Source organism: Molossus molossus, unplaced genomic scaffold (genome assembly GCF_014108415.1).
Source record: "Molossus molossus isolate mMolMol1 unplaced genomic scaffold, mMolMol1.p scaffold_m16_p_13, whole genome shotgun sequence".
In the NCBI taxonomy this organism is placed as follows: Eukaryota; Metazoa; Chordata; class Mammalia; order Chiroptera; family Molossidae; genus Molossus; species Molossus molossus.
The window spans coordinates 11,414,114-11,439,178 of NW_023425348.1; the positions used below are offsets into that span (position 1 = coordinate 11,414,114).

General features: G+C 61.6%; 1 protein-coding gene across 1 annotated transcript; it reads right to left on the reverse strand.

The window, feature by feature from the left end:
- Nucleotides 1-12,756: 12,756 nt before the first annotated feature.
- SCN2B (sodium voltage-gated channel beta subunit 2) lies at nt 12,757-22,358 on the reverse strand. The gene is made up of 4 exons (XM_036259167.1): nt 22,127-22,358; nt 14,933-15,099; nt 13,715-13,925; nt 12,757-13,187 (listed from the first exon to the last, which is right to left on the reverse strand). Exons 1-4 carry the CDS (start codon nt 22,194-22,196, stop codon nt 12,988-12,990), a joined length of 648 nt encoding a protein of 215 aa, XP_036115060.1. The 5' UTR covers nt 22,197-22,358; the 3' UTR covers nt 12,757-12,987.
- Between the last annotated feature and the right edge of the window lie 2,707 nt (nt 22,359-25,065).

The window sequence follows — 25,065 nt, forward strand, 5'->3', positions numbered from 1 at the left end:
TGTTGGCAGGGTGTGGGGGAAGGTGCAGATGTGGACCCATAGGCAGAGGCAGCTGTTGGCAGGGCGTGGGGAAGGTGCAGATGTGCACCCATACGCAGAGGCAGCTGTTGGCAGGGCGTGGGGGCAGGTGCAGATGTGCACCCATAGGCAGAGGCAGCTGTTGGCAGGGCGGGGGGGAAGGTGCAGATGTGCACCATACGCAGAGGCAGCTGTTGCAGGGGTGGGGGAAGGTGCAGATGTGCACCCATAGGCGAGATGGCAGAGCTGTTGGCAGGGCGTGGGGAAGGTGCAGATGTGCACCCGATTTTACGCAGAGGCAGCTGTTGGCAGGGCCGGTGGAGGAAGGTGCCAGATTTTCCCCATAGGCAGAGGCAGCTGTTGGCGGGCGTGGGGGAAGGTGCAGATGTGCACCCATAGGCAGAGGCAGCTGTTGGCAGGGCGTGGGGGCAGGTGCAGATGTGCACCCATAGGCAGAGGCAGCTGTTGGCAGGGCGTGGGGGCAGGTGCAGATGTGCACCCATAGGCAGAGGCAGCTGTTGGCAGGGCGTGGGGGAAGGTGCAGATGTGCACCCATAGGCAGAGGCAGCTGTTGGCAGGGCGTGGGGGAAGGTGCAGATGTGCACCCATACGCAGAGGCAGCTGTTGGCAGGGCGTGGAGGCAGGTGCAGATGTGCACCATAGGCAGGAGCAGAGCTGTTGCAGGCGTGGGGCAGGTGCAGATGTGCACCCATAGGCAGAGGCAGCTGTTGGCAGGCGTGGGGGCAGGTGCAGATGTGCACCCATAGGCAGAGGCAGCTGTTGGCAGGGCGTGGAGGCAGGTGCAGATGTGCGCCCATAGGCAGAGGCGGCTGTTGGCAGGGCGTGGAGGCAGGTGCAGATGTGCACCCATAGGCAGAGGCGGCTGTTGGCAGGGCGTGGAGGCAGGTGCAGATGTGCGCCCATAGGCAGAGGCGGCTGTTGGCGGGCGTGGGGAAGTGAGATGTGCACCCTAGGCAGAGGCAGCTGTTGGCAGGCGTGGAGGCAGGTGCAGATGTGGACCCATAGGCAGAGGCAGCTGTTGGCAGGGCGTGGAGGCAGGTGCAGATGTGCACCCATGGGCAGAGGCAGCTGTTGGCAGGGCGTGGAGGCAGGTGCAGATGTGCACCCATGGGCAGAGGCAGCTGTTGGCAGGGCGTGGAGGCAGGTGCAGATGTGCACCCATGGGCAGAGGCAGCTGTTGGCAGGGCGTGGAGGCAGGTGCAGATGTGCACCCATAGGCAGAGGCAGCTGTTCATAGGGCGTGGAGGCAGGTGCAGATGTGCACCCATGGGCAGAGGCAGCTGTTGGCAGGGCGTGGAGGCAGGTGCAGATGTGCACCCATAGGCAGAGGCAGCTGTTCATAGGGCGTGGGGGAGGTGCAGATGTGCACCCATAGGCAGAGGCGGCTGTTGGCAGGGCGTGGAGGCAGGTGCAGATGTGCACCCATGGGCAGAGGCAGCTGTTCATAGGGCGTGGGGGCAGGTGCAGATGTGCACCCATAGGCAGAGGCAGCTGTTGGCAGGGCGTGGAGGCAGGTGCAGATGTGCACCCATAGGCAGAGGCAGCTGTTGGCAGGGCGTGGGGGCAGGTGCAGATGTGCGCCCATGGGCAGAGGCAGCTGTTGGCAGGGCGTGGAGGCAGGTGCAGATGTGCACCCATGGGCAGAGGCAGCTGTTGGCAGGGCGTGGAGGCAGGTGCAGATGTGCACCCATAGGCAGAGGCAGCTGTTGGCAGGGCGTGGAGGCAGGTGCAGATGTGCACCCATAGGCAGAGGCAGCTGTTGGCAGGGCGTGGGGGCAGGTGCAGATGTGCGCCCATGGGCAGAGGCAGCTGTTCATAGGGCGTGGGGGCAGGTGCAGATGTGCACCCATAGGCAGAGGCAGCTGTTGGCAGGGCGTGGGGGCAGGTGCAGATGTGCACCCATAGGCAGAGGCAGCTGTTGGCAGGGCGTGGAGGCAGGTGCAGATGTGCACCCATAGGCAGAGGCAGCTGTTGGCAGGGCGTGGGGGCAGGTGCAGATGTGCACCCATAGGCAGAGGCAGCTGTTGGCAGGGCGTGGAGGCAGGTGCAGATGTGCACCCATAGGCAGAGGCAGCTGTTGGCAGGGCGTGGGGGCAGGTGCAGATGTGCACCCATAGGCAGAGGCAGCTGTTGGCAGGGCGTGGAGGCAGGTGCAGATGGCCCATAGGCAGAGGCAGCTGTTGGCAGGGGCGTGGGGGCAGGTGCAGATGTGCACCCATAGGCAGAGGCAGCTGTTGGCAGGGCGTGGGGGCAGGTGCGATGTGCGCCCATAGGTAGAGGCAGCTGTTGGCAGGGCGGGGAGGCAGGTGCAGATGTGCACCCATAGGCAGAGGCAGCTGTTGGCAGGGCGTGGGGGCAGGTGCAGATGTGCACCCATAGGCAGAGGCAGCTGTTCATAGGGCGTGGGGGCAGGTGCAGATGTGCGCCCATAGGTAGAGGCAGCTGTTGGCAGGGCGTGGAGGCAGGTGCAGATGTGCACCCATAGGCAGAGGCAGCTGTTGGCACGGCGTGGGGGCAGGTGCAGATGTGCGCCCATAGGTAGAGGCAGCTGTTGGCAGGGCGTGGGGGCAGGTGCAGATGTGCACCCATAGGCAGAGGCAGCTGTTGGCAGGGCGTGGGGGGAGGTGCAGATGTGCACCCATAGGCAGAGGCAGCTGTTGGCAGGGCGTGGAGGCAGGTGCAGATGTGCGCCCATAGGTAGAGGCAGCTGTTGGCAGGGCGTGGAGGCAGGTGCAGATGTGCGCCCATAGGCAGAGGCAGCTGTTAGCAGGGCGTGGGGGCAGGTGCAGATGTGCACCCATAGGCAGAGGCAGCTGTTGGCAGGGTTGGGGAGCGGATGGAACCTGACATGTGGGTGCAGCTTTCCCAGGCATGTATAAGAGTCCCTGTCCCTCAAGACCAGAGAAGAGTGGACCAAGTCATGGTTTTTGGACCAGGTCTTAAAATTCATTAAGGGGGTGGGGGGCGATAATAGGTCAACTTAAACACTTCGATCCCTTCATTTATAAGGTATCTTCAGGCATGTATGACATTTCCACTGGCTCAGGTCATGCAAACATCAGAAATGGACCCGGCTGTGAAGAATGACTGAGACATTATTACATTAAACGTGCCTAGCAGACAGCGGGGCCTAGGGTGCGTCCGCAGTACATTTCGCTCTTGTTCCGAAAGAGGTCTGTGTCCGAAAAAGGCGAAGCCTCTATCTGGTCTGCACACTCACCCTTGGCTTCCCTGGGCGTCCGGGACACTGGATCCATCCACGTTGCCACTTTATTTTTACAGCAGGGGTCATATTTCTCCGAGCAGGAGGCTGAGGTGAGACAGGAGAGCCCGAAGGGAGGGAAGTGGCCCCTGCCTGAGGGGAGGAGGGGAGGAGGCAGCGCCTGTATCCTGAGACCCTGGGGGCCGGGACGGTGCCAGTCTCCTCCGTGCCCCCCACCTTCTCTGCTGCCTCACTGTTCACCGATTCTTAGAGCCAGAAGGACCCTTGGGGACCACACCCACAGATGAAGAAACAGGCCCGGTTGCACGTGTGGCTCAGGGACAAAGCTGGGTTACCGAACCCGCTCTCCTCTAAGAACATCAGGGGGCACCGTGGGGGGCGCTGGAGGAAAGCAATAGCAGCCAGGGGGCTTTACAGGTGTAGCGCTCTGTCCACAAGACTCTCAGATCACCAGTCCATGGATCGAGCTGGGAGGACCCTCCCGAGGGTGCCAGGGGAGAGGGCGCCACAGGAGAGGGCAACCAAAGGTCAGAGTTCCTTCGCCGCCACCTTGCAAACTGTCTCTTTGAGGAGCCCCCCCCCATTGACCCTCCTCAAGCGCCCCCCGTCTCGGTGCGATGAGAAGGCTTGGGCACCATGACCCCTTTCCCTCCCACTGGAGGTCCCTTGTGGTTGGGGACAGTGACTTGGACACAGCCCCCAGCCCACCCCGACAAGCTTGATCCTCGGTGAGAGGATCATGTGCCCAGGTCCTAGGGCAACCGGCTCAGAAACAGCCTGAAAAGCGTGTTTTCAAGAACGCAGGGAGGATCCATCCCTGCCAGGGAGCTGTCAGGGAGCCAGGCTGGAGGAGACAGGTCCCGGATTTAAGGGGAAGGAAGTTGTTTTCTTGAGAGAAGAGGGTCATGTAGGTTCTGTGCTCCAGCTCCTCCGGGCCTCTGGGAGATGCTTAACCGGGAAGGCACTCACCCATGGGGACAGCCCCCCTTCTGCCTCGGTGGGGATGGAAGCTGGCAGTTCCCAGAAGGCCAGCCAAGCCCCCAGCCGGGAGGAAGGGAAAGGGTGAGTCTGACGAGGTTTCCGGAGCTATTTTGAGAGGCGTTCCTCCTAAGTAACGAGAACCTGGCAAGGAGCCTCCTCCCTCCGGCTGCCCGATTGCCCTTGCCCGCTGCCCGCCTCTTCCCCATAAGCCCTCCCCACCGGCTCCGCGGGGCACTGCAGGTAACCGTGCTGACTCGGCCCTTCAGGCAGAGAACACAGGCTCTGCAGAGTCCCCTGCGCCCACGCAGCCAGCCTCAGGTGAACACCTGGCTGCGTGCCCTCTGCACCCTGTGCTGCCCTCCGGTTATAAGCAGGGCCCCAAGCTCAGCAGGGCGGGACTGCAGGAACTGAGCTCCTCTGCACGCATCCACTTCGGTGTCTCCAATCTTTCTGCTGTTCCGGTTGGGGCTGGTGCGTGCTACCCGGACTAACTTTTGGGAGCCTCCTCCTCATGCTCCTGGGTCTAGTCCCTGCCCGCCCTACTCACCCCAGCTACTCACCCCATTCCCCTTCAGCTCAGAGTGCCTGCCCACCCCCCACTGCGTCTCTGCATCTCCTGAGGTCTGGCAGGTGCTGAGGGAGTTAACAGGACAGCCTGCCCGAAACCAGCCAGCAGGCACGGCTTAGCAGTCCAGCAAGGGGCTGCCACCTGCCCACCGCTCCCAGCCCACCTCAAATCAGCAAGTTAAGGGTCCAGACAAGCTCTTTCCCTGAACCTCCTCGCGCATGTCCACCTCCTAGGGGCTCTGGGCACAAGCAGGTAGGCAGTTGCCTCCTCCACCATCTCTTCCTCTTTTTCTGTCCAAATACCCTTTCAGGCGAGGGAGGCGGGGGTGGAGAGCCCCGGACAGATGAGCTCATGGGAGGAGGAGGACAGAGGGAGGAAGGAGCGGAAACGGCCTGAGCAGGGAGATGCTCACTGGACGGTCCCGAGTGGAGAGGGGCGTGTGCCAGGGCCAGGAGCCGGCGCCTGCTCCCCTCACCGCAGAGATGGGTGAGTCAGGCATCTCCTTGTTCTGAAGTCCCCGGGCGGGGTCTTAGGCATCCTACCGGCACCCCAGAGCTGTGTTCACCTCTGCTTCAGACATCACCATGCCCGTCCTGCCCTCCCTCGAGAGCGGAGCGGGCTCAGCAGGGCTGAGGGCCGAGGTGTTGGGAAGATCTGTCGTCAGCCTGGCTGGCCAGGGCACTGCCCTTTAGCCGAATCGCCAGGTGTCCTCCTGCAGCCCAGACCTAGTCCTGCCCGGGCACCGAGACGGTGTCCACACCAGAAGTTTAAGATAGCTCACGGTGCCAGGCAGACTCCTCGGGGACCCTGGCCCCATCCCCCGCGAGCATGTTAGTGAAGGAGCCGGGGTCACAAAGTGCGGGGCGAGGGAGGCCGTGGAGGGGAGGGGTGGTCAGCAGAGGTCGGAGCTGTTTGCGCAGGCTGCTGGGGTCAAGCGCCAGGTGGCCGACGAGGGGCCCGCTGAGGCGGCCGTGCCTCTGCTTCCAACACGGTCACCTTCCCATGCTGCCCACGGTCACTTGAGGTTGGCGCTGAGTCACCCTCCCCCACCCACCTGAGTGTGAGTTCTCCGTGGTTTTCTGGCCATGTTCCATCATACCCATACTCAGTGTAGCCGAGCCTGGTGTCCTCATCTGTGTGTGAGAAAAGAATGCAAAAGACACCCGGCCGGTGTGGCTCAGTGGTGGAGCGTCGACCCTGCACCAAGAGGTCGCCGGTTCAATTCCCGGTCAGGGCACATGCCCAGGCTGTGGGCCCGATCCCCAGTGGGGGGCGTGCAGGAGGCGGCCAAAGTTCTCTCTCATCGAGGTTTCTCTCTCTTCCTCTCCCTTTTTCTCTCTCTAAAAATCAATTTTAAAACACTTTTTTAAAAAGAATGCAAAAGACAAGAAGTTGTCCTGAGCACTGTCAGCTCATAGACACGGAACACTTGGCTCAGTGCCGGGCACTGGTGATAGCTGACCCCCTGTCCCCCCACGGCCTCCACCCCCCACCCCTGCAGGCCCACGCAAACCCCTGCCCAAGGCCCTCCGGCAGCATCAGCCCACGGGGCTGGGTCGCGAGCTCAGGCGGGGGGGGGGGGCACTCCCTGGAAAGCTGGGAAGGCCAAGGAGGAGAAGGCGGCGCCTGTCACCCTCCCTGAGTCTTGACGGGAAGTCAGGAAGCTTTGCCGGGGCCGAAGTTCCACTGGCTCATCTTCAGAAAGAAATTCCTGAGGGACTGGCCCCCGTGCCCGCCCTCTCCCGGCCTGATTCTCACTGCGAAGGGCTCGCCCACCTTCGGTAAGTTGGGGACAGGGCCCGGCGAAAGGGCAGGAGAGCTCGGCCCTGGGGAAGAGCCTGAAAGGGACAGGAGCGGCCGTCCCGGGGAATTTATCTTTAGACAAGAGTTGACCCCACGTCTACCGCATGAATCCCAAGAGGAGAGCTGCGGAGGCCCGCGGTCCTGCGCTGAGAAGGCACCTGACAGTGAGCCCTGACATAGGGCTCTTCTCGTCAACACCCCAGCGATGCTTGGCAGCCTTCCGGAACGGGGATCTCATTACTGCTGCTTTACATCCGATCAATATGTCTCTGCCTGCTGCCCGTGTTCCGCCTCGGGGCGGAAAGGGGCAAGTTTCACCCCACCCCCTTGGGCTACGGCCCCAGCCCGGGCCAGCAGCTACGGTGCCTGTGCCCCTCCTGGCCGAACGCACCTCCTGGTTTGCCCGCTCACCCCCAGGAGCGACTCGCGGTCCAATGAGGGGCCTGGTCCCTGGGCCACCTGCTCATTGGGAATGTGTCGCAGTGGAGAAGCAGAAGCAGCTGTGGTTGGGTTCAAGGTGACTTTGCCATTGTTACCGGGGAAGTCCTGCCCCATGGAATCCCAAGCGGCCAAGCGGAGCGGCCAGTGTCCACGCGCCCCTCGCCCAGCACCTCCCGGAATGGTGTCCTTAGGGCCACAGAGAAGGGAAAGCGGCCTCTCCCAGTGACCCACTCCCCAAACTACCCCCCACACCCTCCCACCCACGCAGCCTCACTCTCTGGCCAGCCACGCCCTCCACAGCTCTGCAGGGGAGCAGGGCCAGGCTAGGCCAGGCGGGTCTATTTAAGGACCAAATCCACACGCCCTGTCAAGATGCCAGGAGGCAGTTCTCAGATGGGCGTCCTTCCCAAGGGCCCCTGCAGCGTTCATCCACTGGGGAGCCGAGCCTGTCCCAAAAGGTGGTCAGTGCCCTGTCACCAGCCTGGTAGCAGGCGACCGGGCCTGACCAGAACCCGGTGGGCTTCAGGGTGAGAGGTCTGTGGGGCGGTGCCAGAGGACCCTCTGAGAAGATTCCTGCAGAGTCCTGCCAGCATGGACCCTCTGTGTCCCCGAAATGCCAACAGAGCGCAGGAGACCTAGGGGGACTCCTGCTTCTGCACCTGCCCGGCTCACATCCCACCAGGCCCTGCCCCAGCCTCCTGTCCCCTGGAGCTTTTCAGACACAACCCCACTCCCACAAGTGGGAGAAAAATGCCCGAAGAGGGGCCCAGGACAAAGCAGTCCCCCTGTTGGGGGCGGGAATGGGACTCTGGGAACCGGAGCTGGCAGGTGGGTCTTCTTGCTGTGGGCATCGGGTCAGGCCAGGGACGGCCTGACTTGGGTGCCAACCCAGGCTCTGTCAGTAGCCAACTGTGTGGCTTTGGGAAAATCACTGTCTCTCTCTGAAGCTCAGCTTTAGAAACGGAGCCCTTGCGAAGGTGGAGGCCCGACTGGTGCGCTGAGGCCCCGCTGGGGAGGGGCAGGCAGGCGGCTGGCGGGCGGTGCTGAGCTCTGTGCTGGCCCAGGCGGTGGGCGCCGGGAGGATCGGCTGATCTGGAACCTGGTGGAAGATCGTCCTTGACTTATCATGTGGCCTTAAGAGGTCACTTCCCATTCTAGTCCTCAGTTTCCCCTGCAGGGAAATCAGGAGGCTGGGCCAGGTGGTTCCTGGGACTCCCCTTAGCTCTGACGTTACAAAGCTCTACATGCCCTCCCCCGCCCCGCGTGTGGGCCTCAGGACCTGTGTGGGGGGCGCGGAGGGCAGACTCCTGTCCCGGGGCAGCAGGCAGTGAGCGGTGGATGGGAAGTGGGCTCCGGTGGGAAGCGGGAGGCGCTTGTATGGATCCCCACCTCAGCTGGGGGACACAGAACGCCGGTGACCAACGCCGAGCCCCAGCGTGGGAGCCAGCCCTTCCCCCACAAGGCGGCTCATTGTGCAGCCAGAACTGCCCCTCCAGGCCCCAAGCGGCCTGGACCGAAGAACATTCATTTAGGGGAGACGCCTGAGCCAAACGCAAGCCTCCCAGAAGCCAGGCTCAGCTCCAAAGTGTCCCCCCAAGTGTTCTGGGGGGAAAGCCTAGAATGAAAAAGATGTTGTCTTCACCCACAAGGACCCAACAAGAATCGCCGGTGCCTCCCGCTGCCCAGTCCGCGTCCCCTGCCTCAGTTTCCTTATCTGTTCGTCCGAAAAGCACCCTCTCTGACATCCTGTTTGGGGCAGGCTCCGGAGGGCAGACAGGACCGGCCGCCACTGTCCAGTGCTGCCTCGTCCTCTCTGGCGTCTCTCCTGGGAGCAGCAGCGTCCTGCAGGGACCAGGACTGCCTGCGTCGGGGCGTCCTGGGACACCCTGAAATGCTTCTGGGCACTAACCACTGGCCAAGGTCTCGAGGTCAGCAGCGAGCCGATAGAAACCGTAGCTGAACCAGGAGACAGGCAGTAACTGCCGCATTTCCTGGCCGTTCGGAAAGTTGAGACTTTTCTTACTTGGCAAGAGTGTGTGTGCGAGTGAGCGTGTGTGAGCGTCTGTGAAAGAGAGAACACGCGAAGACATATAAGAACAGGGATCCCGAGACAAAGAGACCAGGTGTCTGTGATGGTGGGGCCCCTAGGCCGGGGCTGCCTCCACCCTGAACTTGGGGCTGATTTGGTAAAAACTACACGGGATACAGCCATATGCAGATGAGATGTGACAACCCGACACCCCCCCCCCCTCCGGCCACCCTTGTTGGTGAATTTGCACAAGGGCAGACTGGCCAGCTGTCGGCCACTTTTCCCAAGTCCAGAGCAGGCAAGAGAGAGTCTGCCTAGTAGACACAGCTTAGGAAGGGGAGGCAGGACAGCCCATGTGTTCGCAGACAGAACAGACATCAGTGCAACAGTTAGCCTTGGGGGGCTAAAAGGTTGTCGTCACCCCAGAAATAGAGCCCCCCAAGAAGTGGCTTTTCAGCCACCCTGTCCCCAGCGTGCTCTGGGTCGCCTAGGGTTCCGGGAAGGCAAAGGAATAGACAGGGCATCTGTCAACAAGAGTGGACTGGAACCTCACCTGTGGTGGCGTTCAGACAATATCAATGATGTTACCAGGAAAGGGTCCCGGTCGGGATGCTGGCAAAGCCTCAACTTACCCCCTCTGCACTCCTGAAAAAAGCCACACTCCAGGGAAGTTCAGGGAAGACAATCTGTTTATTACAGCAATAGATCCAATCGAGAGACAAGCTGCAGAAACTCCGTCCGCTCCGAAAGGGGGGCGCAGCACGCCCTCGGGCCGCAGGGGACCCCGGAGCCTCTCCCACCACCTCGCCAACCACCATGCAGCAGTAAGGCCTTGAGCACACAGGCAGTAGGCTGCTCCCCTCCCAGTGCCCAAAGCACTAAGAACATTCCCGAAGGCGACTCTCACGCATCAACTCAAAACACAGAAACGACCGTCTCCCTCCCCGGTGTGTCTGTGGGGGCGGATGCGGTGAGATGTTTTACGTTTGTGTATATAATATCTCGATACCTACATAGACTGTGCACAAAGGCACCGGCAAGCTTCAGCGAAGGAAGACATCAGCAAGAGGCACAGCAGGAGACGCAGGCTGTCTGTCCTTCAGACAGGAGCAGGAAGGAGAATTTCTCGGCATGACCCGTTGCGGCTGCGCCGGGCCACTCCTCGGGCCTGGGGCTCTGCTCCGGACCTGGCCAGTATTTTCAGTGGTCCAACTGCTTAACCTGGCCTTGCACATACTCCCCAGCCCCTCCTCCCCACGGAGGCTCCGGGGAGCAGTCTGGATCCAATCACCTCTTCCGTTTTATTAATTGGGAATAAATGTGATCAGTCCGCACCTAAGGAACCAGTGTCTCCAAAGCCAGTTCCGAGGTACCTCAAGGCATTTCAGTCCTGAATGATTGTGCTTTGCTCCTATACGCTAAATTCCATGGGTTGGCCAGCCCGTCTCTCTGTACGACGGCCCTTCATGAGACAAGAGAGGCGGAGAGGGGGTTTGGAGAGAGCAGGGGAGGGAGGGCGGTTGAGAGTCAGCAGCCTGAACCCCCAGAGCACAGTGACGGGACATGCAGCCAGGGCGGGGCTTGAACCCACGGAGCAGAGAAAGAAACAGCTTGCTGGTCTGAACTGGAAAGCGAGGCCGAGAGCTGGCGGCTGTGGGAACGTCTAGGCTTTCCCGCCTCTGTTCGCGGGAGCCCTGCTCTGCTCCCCACCTCACGGCCCTGGGGGGCAGCTCTGCGGCTTCCAGAGGCGATTCTAGGGGCCCGAGAAAAACCTGCCCTGGATGGTGGGCGCCCGGGGCAGAGGAGGGCCCCGCCGTCCCCACCTGCTCAGGCCCGAGGCCCCGCTGGGTCGGGCAGAGGAAGGAAGGAAGCCAGAATTCTTGGGCTACTTTATGGAGAGTTTGGATTTCTTAGAATCAAGGGAATCTTATAAATAACCCTCCTAATGTTACGAGTCCTGGAAAAACAAAGGTGCCCGGCATCAGCACAGACCCTCACTCACCCCGGGAGAGGAGGGCATTTGAACGGCTGCCAACCAGTGACACCTGCAAACTGCCCACGTGTGGCAGAACCTTCCCTGGTTCCGGCGGGTCTGAGGGACCCACCACCCCCTCTCTCCTCTCGGCTGCCTGGCGTGGGAGACGGGCAATGTCCCTGGGCATTCTGTTCCCACGCACCCCAGGGGTCACCAGCCAGCAGGCCTCCCTGGCAGCCCCACCCCGTCCATGGATGCTGAGCCTCCCCGTTGGCAGTGTGTTGATTGGCAGTTGGGTACTGCGCAGAAGAGCTGCGACTTCCGGGCGGGCGGACCCACCCATCCAGGAGGTCTCTGGCTGGTCGCCCACCCCCTGTGCTGATCGCTCACCCTCTGCCCTTCTTTCCCTCCTTCCTCCCTCCCAGGCTGACTCTGGAAACTTCCTGCTGCCGTAACTCTGGCCCTGCAGCAGGGCTGCGCAGGTGGGATTAGACCCACCCAGGGGAAGGGGTCTGGCCCCACCGTGCGGAGCTGCCAGCTCCTGACCGTGGTTTGCGTGTCCCCAGCGCCCAGCACAGGGCCTGGCCCATAGCAGATGCTCGAGAAATGGATGTTTCGTTGAAGTGAAGTAAATGGAGCCCCGTATGCTACGGCTCACTCCCCAAACTGACCGTCTAAAGGGCAGAGGCAGAGAGTGGCCCCTGAGACGGTCCCTGTCCTGTGCCCACCCCCTGCCCCGGACACATCCCTGCCCTGAGCTCCTGGAAACCAGGAGGAGGCTCGGACCCCTGGGCAGGGCGTGGGCACTACCCGCAGCTCTGTCCTCATCATGGCTGACCCTGCCCCTGTCGCCACCCCCGGAGGGGAGCAGGGCTGGGCCAGGGCCGTGCCCTCCACGCCCCTCCCGCCTGCCAGTCCAGGGCTGGAGGGGAAGGTGACCGACCCTCGTTTCTGTCGGCTCCCACCTCAGTCCCCATCTGTCGTGCGAGTGGCTTGGCTAGTGGGTCGCTGAGGGTCTGCCAGGTGGCGTTCTCCGTGTCAGCAGTTTCTCTCGCGATCCCCTCCGCAGGGGCTCGGGGGTAGCGTGGTTCTAAAGTGACGGCCGCCGTCCCTCTCCCTGGCACGCCCTGCCCTGTGCTGGGGGCAGCTGGTCCGGAACCAGCCCCTGCTGCTGGCACCCCTGTGTGTCCTGCCTGCGGGGCCCGGGCCTCGGGGAGGCCTCTGCACAGCCCGTGCGTGGAGCCGGCCCCTCCGTGGCCGAAGCGTGGCTCCGAGGGTGGGCAGCTGCGGTGGAAATGGCCCCGGCCTGGAACTCAGAGCCCTTCGGTCTGTCGCCACACACCCCAGGGGTCCCCAGCCAGCAGGCCTCCCCGTCCATGAGGAGCCGGCGGAAGCTGGGCCCCCATTTGCCTCTAGTCTCGCTTTCCTTCAGTGCCCAGAGAGGCAGGGTCCCTAACATGCCCCCAGGTAAAGGAGCCCACAGCACCCCAGCCCGCCTGGGCTGCCCCGGGCTGGGGGGCGGGGGTGCCCCAGCCCAGGCCGCACTGGGCAGCACAGGAAGGCCCCACCCACAGGTGCTCTCTGAAGCCGCCACCACTGAGTCCAGGCACCCCCAGGCTGGACAGCTGAGCCCCTACCCCTGCCCCTCTCCCCGGGACCCTCGCAGCCTCCTGCCTCGCAGGGACTGGCAGCTGGAACCTACTTCTCCTCCCCCGGGGCCCACATCCCGTACGCGTGGCGGTTTCTCAAATGGAACAGGTGGGTTCCTCTCGGTGCGGTGTGGGGATGCAAGGTGAGGGGTTCAGGAGGCGCCAGGCTGGCCCTGGGACCCTGGTTTGGGAGAAGCACACCAAGAGAGGGCAGGCAGGGCACACTGTACAAGGCAGAGACGGGAAGGACGGACGCGAGGGAGGGGCCGCCGGCTGCAGCTACTTGGCGCCCTCGTCCACGTTGCCCTCACCATCGGTCTTGCCCTCCTCCTCCGTCTTCAGGTCGTCCGTGCTCAGTTTCTGCTCCTTCTTCCTCCTCACGCACTTCACGATCACCAGCACCAAGATGACCACGGCCAGAAAGCCCCCCACGGAGGCGCCGACGATCACTGCCACCGTGGAGTCCCGCTCGGGGGGCTCTGGGGAGAAAGCAGAACCGCCGGCCGCTGAGCAGCAGGTGGGAAGGGGGCCGCCCACTGTCCCTGCTCCCACGGTGTGTGTGGGTGGGGGGCTAGCTTTACCTTCCTCCAAGCCAGAAACCAGCCCAGGCCATTTACTTCTGAGTCCTGCACCCCCAAATCCCAGAGCCCCTCCAAGCCCCGGGCAGGGGCAGCGTCCTGCAGTTTTAGGAGCACGGACTTTGAGACCAAACGGACCGAACCCGGTCCCCGATGGTATCGTTTATTCGCCCCGTGAGCTGAGCTGCTCCCCTCTCCCAGCCTGGTGCCCCCAGAGGGTTTCACGAGGACGAAGCGAGAGACGGTAGTGGGGCTGGGGCCCGGGCAGAGACAGTGCCCATAAATGACCGCTGCTAGAGCTTCTTCAGGTCAGGGTCATGACTGGCACCTTAAGGACTGGGGGGAGACTCGGGGTGCCTGCACCCTGCTGGGCCGTGGTGGAGAGGGCTGGCCGGGAAGAGTGGGTCCCGCGTCCGCGCGGCCCTCACCTTCCATGAGGACCCTCAGGTGGATTGTGCCGTGGCCGCGGTGGCGGTCGGGGGGGTTGGTGACGTAGCAGTTGTAGTAGCCCTGGTCCTCGGGCTCCACGTTTCTCAGCGTCACGGACACGTCGTATTTGCTGGGGTTCCCCGAGAACTCCACGCGGTCTCCGAACCGCTCCAGCTTCAGGTTGATGATCTTCATGCGGAACTGGAGGAACTGGGGTGGGGCAAGGTGGGGCTGGGTGAGCTGAGTGAGTGGGAGGCCCCTCCTCCCACCCTCCTTTTACCTCCAATTCCTGCCCCCTCCCCAGGGCCACCCAGACACACAGCACACCCCGCCCATGACCTCCGCAGTGGGCAGCCCGCCGGTGCAGAGCAAGGGGTCCTGGCCCCAGGGGTCGGGGGGCAGGTGCAGGAACTCGGGCCGGTGCTAAGGGTCCTGGCCGGGGGTGGGGGGGCAGGTGGCCGGTGCTAAGGGTCCTGGCCCGGGGGTGGGGGGCAGGTGGCCGGTGCTAAGGGTGCCTGGCCCGGGGGGGGGGGGGCAGGTGGCCGGTGCTAAGGGTCCTGGCCCGGGGGTGGGGGGGCAGGTGGCCGGTGCTAAGGGTCCTGGCCCGGGGGTGGGGGGGCAGGTGGCCGGTGCTAAGGGTCCTGGCCCGGGGTGGGGGGGGCAGGTGGCCGGTGCTAAGGGTCCTGGCCGGGGGGGGGGGCAGGTGGCGGGAACGCAGGCCGGTGCTGAGGGTCCTGGCCCGGGGTGGGGGGGCAGGTGGCGGGAACGCAGGCCGGTGCTAAGGGTCCTGGCCCGGGGAGGGGGGGCAGGTGGCCGGTGCTAAGGGTCCTGGCCCGGGGTGGGGGGGCAGGTGGCGGAACGCAGGCCGGTGCTGAGGGTCCTGGCCCGGGGTGGGGGGGCAGGTGGCCGGTGCTAAGGGTCCTGGCCCGGGGGTGGGGGGGCAGGTGGCCGGTGCTAAGGGTCCTGGCCCGGGGGTGGGGGGGCAGGTGGCCGATGCTAAGGGTCCTGGCCCGGGGTGGGGGGGCAGGTGGCCGATGCTAAGGGTCCTGGCCCGGGGTGGGGGGGCAGGTGGCGGGAACGCAGGCCGGTGCTGAGGGTCCTGGCCGGGGTGGGGGGGCAGGTGGCGGGAACGCAGGCCGGTGCTGAGGGTCCTGGCCCGGGGAGGGGGGCAGGTGGCCGGTGCTGAGGGTCCTGGCCCGGGCCCGCCCCAGGCTCACCATCTCCTCAGAGCAGTTGCTGCACCCCTGGTAGGTCCAGTTCAGCGAGAACTGCTTGTGGTTCACGGTGTAGCAGGAGTTGAAGGTGCAGGGCAGGCGGGCGTCCGAGCCGTTGAGCACGTGGAGGATGGTGGGCACTGTGACCTCCATGCCCCGCCCTGATGGCACTGCCGACAGAGCCACAAGGGGGTGAGCCTCCGGCTGGCGGGGCCGGTGGGGGGGGCACCAGCCTGCTGTGTCTGCTGCGAAGCGGACCGGCTATGGCAGAGGAAGTCCCTCGTGGCTGAAACTAGTCAGGGGTGTGGTGGGGTAGGCAAGCCCATAAGGGGTAACTGCTGTGGTCCTGGGGGTGAAATGGGGGCAGAACAAGGCTGGGGTAGAGAGAGACCAAATCATCTGTCAAGCCAGGGACAGACAGATGGCCCCAAGCCTTTTCCGGGACCTGGTAGGGCAGCCCGTCCCCAATCTGTCCTGCCCCAATCTGCCTGCTAGCTGAAGACCTTGGAGAAAATGCCACTGTGCTGGCCTCAGTTTCCCCGTCTCCTCCACGACGTCCGGCCACGTCCGCTGAGCCCAAGCCCTCCAGCTGAGGCTCAGTGTCCCTGATGGGCCGGCAGCACCGACAACAGACGGAGCTCAGAAGGCCTCACACGGGGCACCCCAGCTCCCTGCTCAGCCCCCGTCTCTGGCAGGAAAGAGGGCAAACCAGCCGTGGGAGGGAGGGGTGCCCAGGAGAGGAGACACGGTTCCCAGGGACCAGCTGACGAGTGTGCAGGACAAGGGCCCTCCGCAGACAGGCCTGGACACACCGCGGCAAAGCAGCGATCCTGCAGCATCTGTGGGGGGCACCAGGCTCGGTCCGGGGGACCTGGGTATGGCGCAGACATTCCTAGCAGGGCAGAGCCCGTCCACGCGCTTCCAGCTCAGGCTGCAGTGCCCCCCGTGGGACACAAAGCGGGGCACCCATGAAGGGGGCACCTGCTCTCAGGTCATGCAATTCCTCCTTACCGTGTGCCCCCCGGGGCACCTCGCTTGCCTCACCCTGCTCCTGGCCTTCGTTCTAAGATTCGCTGCCAATAGCATCCAAACCTCATCCCCAAAGATGGATTTATTTATCGAGGACAAACTGTAATGTTCAGCGTCAATCATTCATCTGCCCGTTTACCAAATGAGTCCGGGCCCCGGGTGACGGTTGTGGACAAGACAGGCGGGTCGCGCGTGTGGAGCCAGTGTTCTGGGGAGGGGACAGGCACCAAGGAGGAAAGGGGATAATACCGTGACATTAGGAGTGAGACAGGGCAAGGGTCATAAGGACTAAAGCAAGGTAGGGGGTGTTGTGGGTTTTTTTAATTCTTATTTATTTGGGTTTTTTTTTATCCTCACTCGAGGACATTTTTGCATTTATCTTCAGATAGAGCGGGAGGGAGAGAGAGAGAGAGAAACATTGATGTGAGAGAGACACATCAACTGGCTGCCACCCACACGACCCAACCAGGGCTGGGGACAAACTGCAACCGAGGTACGTGCCCTTAGCAGGAACCGAACCCGGGTCTCTCTGGTCCGCAGGCCGACGCTCTCACCGCTGAGCCAAACAGGCCAGGGCTCCTTTGAAATCTTGAGGAATCAAGTTCCAGGGCTGCTGAGTGTCAGGAGAAAAGTCCCAGTGGCTGAAATGACCTGCGTGTGTCCGAGGCACAAGGAGCCACGTGATCAAGGGGGCACATGGTGAGACCTGAGGTCCGAGTCTGGCAGGGACCGAGGCACAGGGCCTGTGGGCCAGAACATGGACTGAGGAGCCGAGTTCTTGGGATGAGGCTGGGTGCCCTGGGGACGGGAGCAGGAGCCGCTTGGAGGCTGTCCAGGCAAAGCTGCGCTGTCTCTGCAGGGCTGGCTCAGACCTGGAGATCTGACTCGGTGTGGGTTCATTCCCAGCTCCGCCTCCAATCAGGGGTGCGACCGTGGGCAAGGCCCTTCACCCCCTTGCCTCGCTCCCCCTCCGAAGGACGAAGGACGCAGCTGGAGGCGCCCACCTCCGAGTTGTTAGATCATCAAACAAGAGGCAGTACGTGGGCGCCGTGCAGTCTGCCTAGCAGCCCCGGTGAGCTCTCGCCCTGAATTCTCCACCAGCCTGCTCTCGGAGACGGAGGGGCTCGGGGACAGTCCCTGGCAGGGGCACCCCTGAATTCTCCACCAGCCTGTTCTCGGAGACGGAGGGGCTCGGGGACAGTCCCTGGCAGGGGCACCCCTGAATTCTCCACCAGCCTGCTCTCGGAGACGGAGGGGCTCGGGGACAGTCCCTGGCAGGGGCACCCCTGAATTCTCCACCAGCCTGCTCTCGGAGATGGAGGGGCTCGGGGACAGTCCCTGGCAGGGGCACCCCTGAATTCTCCACCAGCCTGCTCTCGGAGACGGAGGGGCTCAGGGACAGTCTCTGGCAGGGGCACCCCTGAATTCTCCACCAGCCTGCTCTCGGAGACGGAGGGGCTCGGGGACAGTCCCTGGCAGGGGCGCCTGACCCCTGCAGGACGCATCTCCACTGTTCTGCCCCGCACAGCTGCAGGCCCCACCCCAGAGGGAGCCGCACTGCAGCCTGGACGGCGGACGCCAGGCCCTTCTCAGCTCAGCCCTTAGGACGAGCGGCGGTGGGCAGGGCTGAGGGATGGGGATGCTCTGCACTGGCCCTGGCGGTCATGAGGAAGCCCCGGGGGCGGGATGGGCCTGCTGGAGGGACGGGCATGCAGGCCCACCCGCGGGCCACGGCTTCCCGGGGCGCCCTGAACTGCTCCTTAGGAGACTATGACCGGGGACGCCCCAGCGCCCCTCTGCTCTGTCATGGCCGCTGTGAAGCAGCCAGCACAGCTCAGGCAGGGAGAGGGGTGTGGGAAATGCCACCCCCGCCCACGGAGGCGGAGGCTGCGGAGAAGGAGCCTGGCAGGGCCTCGTCCTGAGCTCACCCCGCACCCCCCAACGCCCCGCTTCTCCAGCACCAGCACGTCCCTCGAGAGGAGCCTCCGGGCGACACCAGGGGGCAGGTGCTGTACACCTGGCTGACCCACCCCTGCCTCTGTCCCGCCGCAGCCCACGACATCCGTCCAGGTAGAACCCCACCAGCAGCACCCTTCATGCCGAGAAGCCAGGACCTTGCGGTGGAGGAGGGCAGAGCCCCGGGAGCCAGGCGCCCCTTGTGGCTGCCAGGAGGGGCTCGGACAGACCCGTGCCAGGCGGGTCCCTGCCCTCATCCCCACTGCAGGGCCCCGCAGGAAGCACTGGGCAGATCATGCCCCCTGCTGGTCAGAGAGGTCAACCGCCGAGTCCCAGCGGCCGCACCAAGGAATGGGGACTCACCAAACCCAAAGAAGCCAGAGGGACCCTCAGGATTGGGGGTCTAGCCCCATTGTCTCACGGGGGGCGGGGGGTGAGGCCTTGAGAGAGATGGCAGAGGATGGGCGAGCTGGGACCAGAACCGTGGTTCCTGACCCTCGTCCAGGGCCCGTGAGTCCCCTCGTCAGGCTCAGGGCCTTCCACCAACCCAGACCCTCGTGAAAAACATGGAAACCATCTGGCAAGGTCGGAGCAAAGTCCTGGTCTCTTGACGAACAAACTCTGCTGCCTCGGGGAAGCACAGAGGCCACAGCCGGGGCGCAGCTGGTGCTGCAGTAAGGACAGTGACAGTAACAGCAGAGGTGGCTGTGCTGCAGGCCGCGTGAGCCCTCTGGGGGTTCACCTGTCAGTACTCACAGCACCCCCACCGTCCAGATGAGGACATTCAGCAGTTAAATGACTAGCCCAAGTTAGTGAGTGGTAAAGTTAGATCTGAGCCCACACTGCCAGGCTCCAGACAGAGGGTTGAGGGGTGGAGGCTGGTGGGGGTGTGATTGGTTTTCAAGGTATCCCGGGGACTGAACCTCCTTCTGTCTACACAGCATGTCCGGCCCCCATCTCGGGCAGGCTTGCCAGAGGGGAAGGACTCTACTTAAAGGGACCTCCATACAAGGGGAGCCCACAGTCTTCCTGGTTGTCTGTTTGGGACCAGGTCTCCCCATTTCCAGCTCACAGGAAGGAAATGATGGTCAACAGCTTCTGATCTTAGTTCCAAAACAGGACCAGTGCCAGGCCCCCCGCCTTCTGCAAGGTGCATCTGGCCCTCAGCCCCACGTCATCCTCTGTTCTCTCCGGCCCCCCGCAGGGATCACGGACATGCTCATCTCCTGCCCAACACCATCTCCCGCAGAGACGAGGGGTTACTTCTCTTCACCCTCTTTCCAGCCCCGCAGCAAAGGATGAAGTAGGTTTGTTTTCTTCTTGGTTAAAAAAGAGAGAGTCTGAGCAGAGAAACTGTCTCCTCAGCTTGGGGACCACCGCCTCCCGGGCAGGCCCAGGCTCCTGTCTGCCTGACCAGGCGGCCCTGCCCCCCAGGCTGTCCCTCCCGGCTCAGTCCACCCTGCAGCCAAGGGAGCAATTCACCGGGACCTCCACCGGCGCCCTTGCGATCTGTCCTGCCAGCCTCCAGCCCCCCGGGCCTCCTCCACTCAGGGACCCCGAGTTCTGACTCTCCCTGAAAACACCACTTTTCACCCCTCCTTCCACATCTTCACACTCGTTTTCGCTTCAGGTGGGGGAGCAGCTTCACCTTCTGCACCCGAGTCCTCCCACTCAGGCTGCGGATGCTGATAGGATGTCACCGGGGAGACAGCCTGGCAGCGAGCTGCCCGCGCCCTCCCCGGCCCATCATCCCGCTGCCCCCGCGCGCCCGGGAGTCAGAGGGCGTCACGGCCGACGCCGGGGCTCTCGGGCCCTGATCTGATCGTAGGCACCTCGGTTTCCTAACCTGTGAAATGGGGACAATAATCGGACCTCCGCTCTCCGCTGCTGTGAGGGTTAAATGACTCACTAGTGTGTGAAGCTCACAGCAGTGCCTGGCACGGTCGGTCCGCAAAACATTGTCCTCACCATTGTTACGGCTCTGTCACAGCATTGCAGTGCTGGGTGGCCAGTATCTGTCTACGTGCCCGAGTCCCTCCAGGGGCCTTCCTCATGCCCTCCCTGGGCCCGGAACAGCAGTAGGGACACAGTGGGCCCTCAGTAGAAGTCTGCAGAAGGAGGAGGCATGGTCCCCCACCCACCAAGTCTGGGTCCCTGCCCACAGCAGACATGGCCAGCGGGGTTGGGTGAGGACCGGACTCCACCTCTAGGCCTCACTAACATACGCAGACTTGGGTGACCCGGCCGGTGACCGCAGAGCCGACGGTCCGGGAAAACCCCAGGGAAGCCCCACCATGTGGATTGTTCGAGATAAAAACTGGTCTCATGGGCTCTCACGGTGCCTGCCGCTGGCCCGGCTTGTCCCCTTGGCCAGCTCTGCCGTCACACTCACAAACCCCGTCCCTGGCAGTGTCCTCCCAGCATGTGTGTCTCTCCAACCTGACGCTGCTACTGCAACCCCGATGCTCGGGGGCCGCCCTCAGCCGCAGCTTTGGAGCGCCGGGGGGCCTCGCCACAGCGCCCACCCAGTGCCTCCCTTTATCATCCTCCCACCCAGGTTCGGGGGCTCTGGCTCCTCCAATCACCATGTCACAGCCAGAGCCCTAACCTCTTCACCCCAGAGCCCATCTTCCCCTAAGCCACACCCTCATCCTGGTCCCTGAGCCCCCTTCCTCTCTTCACTTAGACGAGGCTCCCGAGGCTGCCCCATCCCAGGAAGCTCCCCTGACTCCATCCTCAGGCCCTGACACCCAGCTCTGCCAGCCACTGAGATTCTTGGATCCGTCGACACAGCAGTGGCGTTTCTGGAACACTGGGGGCGGTAACGTTCCGCAGTTAAGAACGGGCTGAAGTCAGACAGGCGTGTTCCTATCTCAGCTCACCTTCAAGGCGTCATGTGACCTTACTGGGCAAGTTCCTCCACTTCCCTGTACTTGTTCCTCGCTTGTGACATGAGCATAACCACGGTATCTACCTCGCATGATTACTGACTATAATAACAGTCCCTACGTCATGTGATCAACCCTGAGGACAAACCAAGGCGCACGGCGCCTGGGCACACGAAATGCTTTCAGAAAGCTCACCTAGGACTGGGCACCTGGTTGATCGCCATGCAGACTCACAGAACACCCAGCAGGAGGCTCTCTCCAGGTGACCCACGGGAGAGCTGGAGCTCAGAGGGTCGAGTAACTGGCCTATGGGTCTGAAGTGAATGACAAAGGTCTGGCCTTAAACCCGGACCGGAGTCCAAGGTTCACGCTCTTTGTCTGACCCACACATTCCTGCTGTGTTGTGTGTCCAGTAAGTCAGCCAAGCCGATAGGTTCTATCAGGCCGGCTTCCGGGGGCTCAGCGCTGCCTCCGTGGAGGGCTGCTCCCCAACAGCCCAGCACAGCACACTCGAGAGAGACCCCGGGACAGGGACTGTTCCTCCTGACAGTCCTTGGACTGGCCCACCAGCCTTCAACGCATTTAGGAGCAAGCATGAAGCTACCTACAAAGCCATCTTGCCAATAGCTCTCGCCCACCCACGCCCCAGAAAGTCCATGAATGGCCAGATGCGGAATGAACACGGGATCACGGGGCAGGGCGGTATGAGGCTGGGCTGGGCAGTTCTGGGACTGGCCCCCGGGCTGCTTCCTTTTCATCGTCTCCTGAGGCCCTCAGCTGCCTCCTCCGCTCTGTCCGGCCGTGTTCGGCCCCGTGCCCGCCGCCGCAGGTCTGGCAGTCGGAACAGCCGGCTCAAGCCAGATTCCCGCCCACTCCCAGCGCCTGTCAAAATCAGTGTCCGGGCTTCCAGCAGCCAGACCCAGATTCAACTCTCTGCCCACAACTGCCCTGCACAGCCTCTCCTAATACCCTCCGTCCACCACATTCCAGGGGCCGCGGTTCACAGAAGCCCCTGACGGGGGCCCTCAGTCTCAGGACCCCCACTGCAGCCGCTTTAGAAATAATCCACGGAGACACTCTGCACACGGACCCCCACACACACACAGGTCCACCATCCCGGCAAAATCACGACTCCTCATCCTCAGCAACACTCAGCATTTCTGTGACCCAGGCTCGCCCAGTCCCCAGCAATCTCTCCTGGTCCCCGCACCTCCCTTCCCAAGGACACCGGGGAGAAGCAGCATCTTCCTCCCTGCCCCGGCCCCCCTCCAGCTGTGGCCGCACCTCTGGACCCCGGAAGCATGCAGATGGGCATCTAACTTACCCAAAGAGAAAAAGAGACTGAGCCCCGTGAGGCCGAAGGCAGGGCGAGGGAGCCAGGCATCTCTGTGCATTTTCAGAGACTGATGTCAGTCGGGAGGTGGGACAGGGTGGTTTGAGGGCCACGGGGGAGGGCTTGTCAGGTGCTAAGAAAAATGCACAAGTGTACTTCAAAGACACAGACAACATGAAGGAAGCTTTATTTCCATCTCTCTAATATGGCCGGCCTGTAGGTTGCTGCTGAAAAGAAAGGGGGAGTGGGAAAGGGAGAGAGAGAAAAGGGGGATGGAGTCAATTTTGTGGTTGTTGGATTTCGAGAAGCAGGTGGGAGGGCATAAAATCTCTTCCTGGAAGGGAGAGGCGCTTGGAGGCGCACCCTCTAAAGCCAGGCCTGAGCACTCGGACGCGCTGGCTTTGAGCGCTGCGAGGCATCCTCTCATCCCAAGGCAGCTGAAGGGACTCCTTCGGCCGGTTAAAAACACCCCAAAAAGGAGATGCTTGTTTTTCTTCGTTACTGGGAAATTTGAGCTCAGGGAAGTGGTCAGGAGACTTTCAGGAAGTAAGGACTTCCTCGTTTTTCTAGCGTGTCCACTGAGAAGAGACTGTGTCAAAGCAAACACCCGAGATCGTACCATCGAATCGAATGCGCATCAAATCAACAGCAACGCGGACCAAAAAGGGGCCACGTGCTCACCTGACCAGCTCAGGCCAGGCCTCTGTGGCAGCCTCGCAAACTCAGAGGCCTAAGGACCACACGGGACGGTCTGAACTTAAAACTTTCCAACCAAACGCAGCTTATGGCTGGTAGTCCTGTCCTGGGCTGGACTCTCCCCTGACCAGCGTCAATCTTTTGGCTGTCGAGAGTATTACTGATGTCCGCATTTCCTACCCCTGCCCCTCAGCCAGCTCCGGCCCCACCCTCGCCTCCCCTGCACTGAGTCCATGGCTTGTGCACATGTCATGTAAGTTCTTTGGTTTATCTCTTCCCGCCCTCCCACCCCCTCTCCCTCTGAGGTTCGTCCGTCTGTTCCAAGCTTCCCTGTCCCTGGACCTATTTGTTCATCAGTTTTTGTTTTTTTTTTCATTATGAGTAAGATTGAGTGATATTTGTCCTTCTCTGAGTGGCTCATTTTGCTTAGCATAATACTGTCCAGGTCCATCCATGTTGTTGCAAAGGATAAGAGATCCTTCCCTTTTTGCTTTTTTACAGCTGCATAGTATTCCATTGTGTACATGTACCACAGCTTTTTATCCACTCGTCTTCTGATGGGCACTTGGGCTGTTTTCAGATCTTAGTTATTGTAAATAGTGCTGCTACGAACATAGGAGTACAGATATTCTTTCTGATTGGTGTTGAAACCGGACAACAAACGAGTCTGGGCTGCCTGTCACCCAGCTAAACAGAGACGAGTTTGAATCGTAGATGAGCATTTACTCCAATATTGCCGGCAGTAGGGAGAGCAGCCAGGTCATCCTGCAAAAACCTGCTCTCCCCTCCCTCGATAGCCGATAGCCGGTAGCTTATATCCGGTATTACGTGGGGGAGTAGGCAAAGGGAATACCGATGGGCAACATGGCCACAGATCACAGGCGTGGGGAGGTCATGGGAGCTGGGGATGTGGACTGTCTCCAGTGCCCCTATGTCAAGGTTGTTAGCCTGCCCATGACAGGGGTGGGGAGTGGGGGAGGCAGCTCCCAGCCAGGTCGAATGGGCTTTCTTTGATCAGCACAACGCAATCATGATTAACAGAGTAAGGATGTCCAACTTCTCCTACAACTATGGCTGGCACCCACTATGATTGTTCTCTATTATTCGGTTATTCTCTCTCCCCTCTCAGTGTTTCAGGACGCTTCGGATATATTCCCAGAAGTGGGATCACTGGGTCAGATGCCAGTTCAATATTTAATTTTTTAAGGAAACACCATATTTTTCCATAGTGGCTGCACCCGTCTGCCTTCCCACCAGCAGTGTGCTAGAGTCCCCTGTTCTCCACACCCTCGCCAACACTTGTTGTTTGATGATTTGTTGATGGCGGCCATTCTGACAGGGGTGAGGAGACACCTCAATGTGATTTTAATTTGTATCTCTCTGATGATGAGTGACACTGAGCATGTTTTCATGTCTGTTGGCCATCTGTATGTCCTCTTTGGAGAAGTGTCTATTCAGGTCTTTTGCCCATTTTTTAATTGCATTGTTTGTCTTCCTTTTGAGTTGTATGAGTTCTTTATGTATTTTGGAAATCAACCCCTTTTCATTTTGAGGATGGTTTCTTTCGCGGTGCAGAAACTCTTCAGTTTGATGTAGTCTCATTTGTTTATATTTTCCTTTGTTTCTCTTGCCCTAGGAAACGTATCGGTGAACATTTTTAAGAAGACAGAGGAAAGGGATAGTGAGCCCAGGAAGGTGGCAGTGTTTGGAATGGAAAAGGCAAAGACAGGATCCCCCCTCAAACCCTCCACCGCACAACCTCCCAAAAAGAAAGCAACTCTGCACACGCCTGGATTTCAGTCAAGTGAGACCAGTGTTAGACCCTAACCTACAGAACTGTAGGGTTAAAAACAGTACAACTCTCCAACGGCTTCCATTCGCAAAAAGGAAAAGTCGATCTTTTCCTTGACTGGGCCTGTCTATTGTCTTTTGCACCTTTGGGATGTCCGGGTCACTTCCCTTTTTCCAGACCCCCGAGGGCAAGGCCGATGCCCCAGGGCAGAGCCCACACCCCTCACTCTGATTTTTACTGAGTTCATTGTTGACTGTTAGCTGTCCTGTACCCACCGGTGTAGAAGAGGCATGTGTGTCTATCATTTCACTTTTCATCCAATCCCAGAGGTTCCCCAAAATGTGCTTTCTCCCCCCTCCCCAATCCATCACCGACGGACTTCATGAAGTCACGTATAAAATAAGGAGCAGCACTGCCCTTCTCTGGAGCGTTGTCTCAGTCC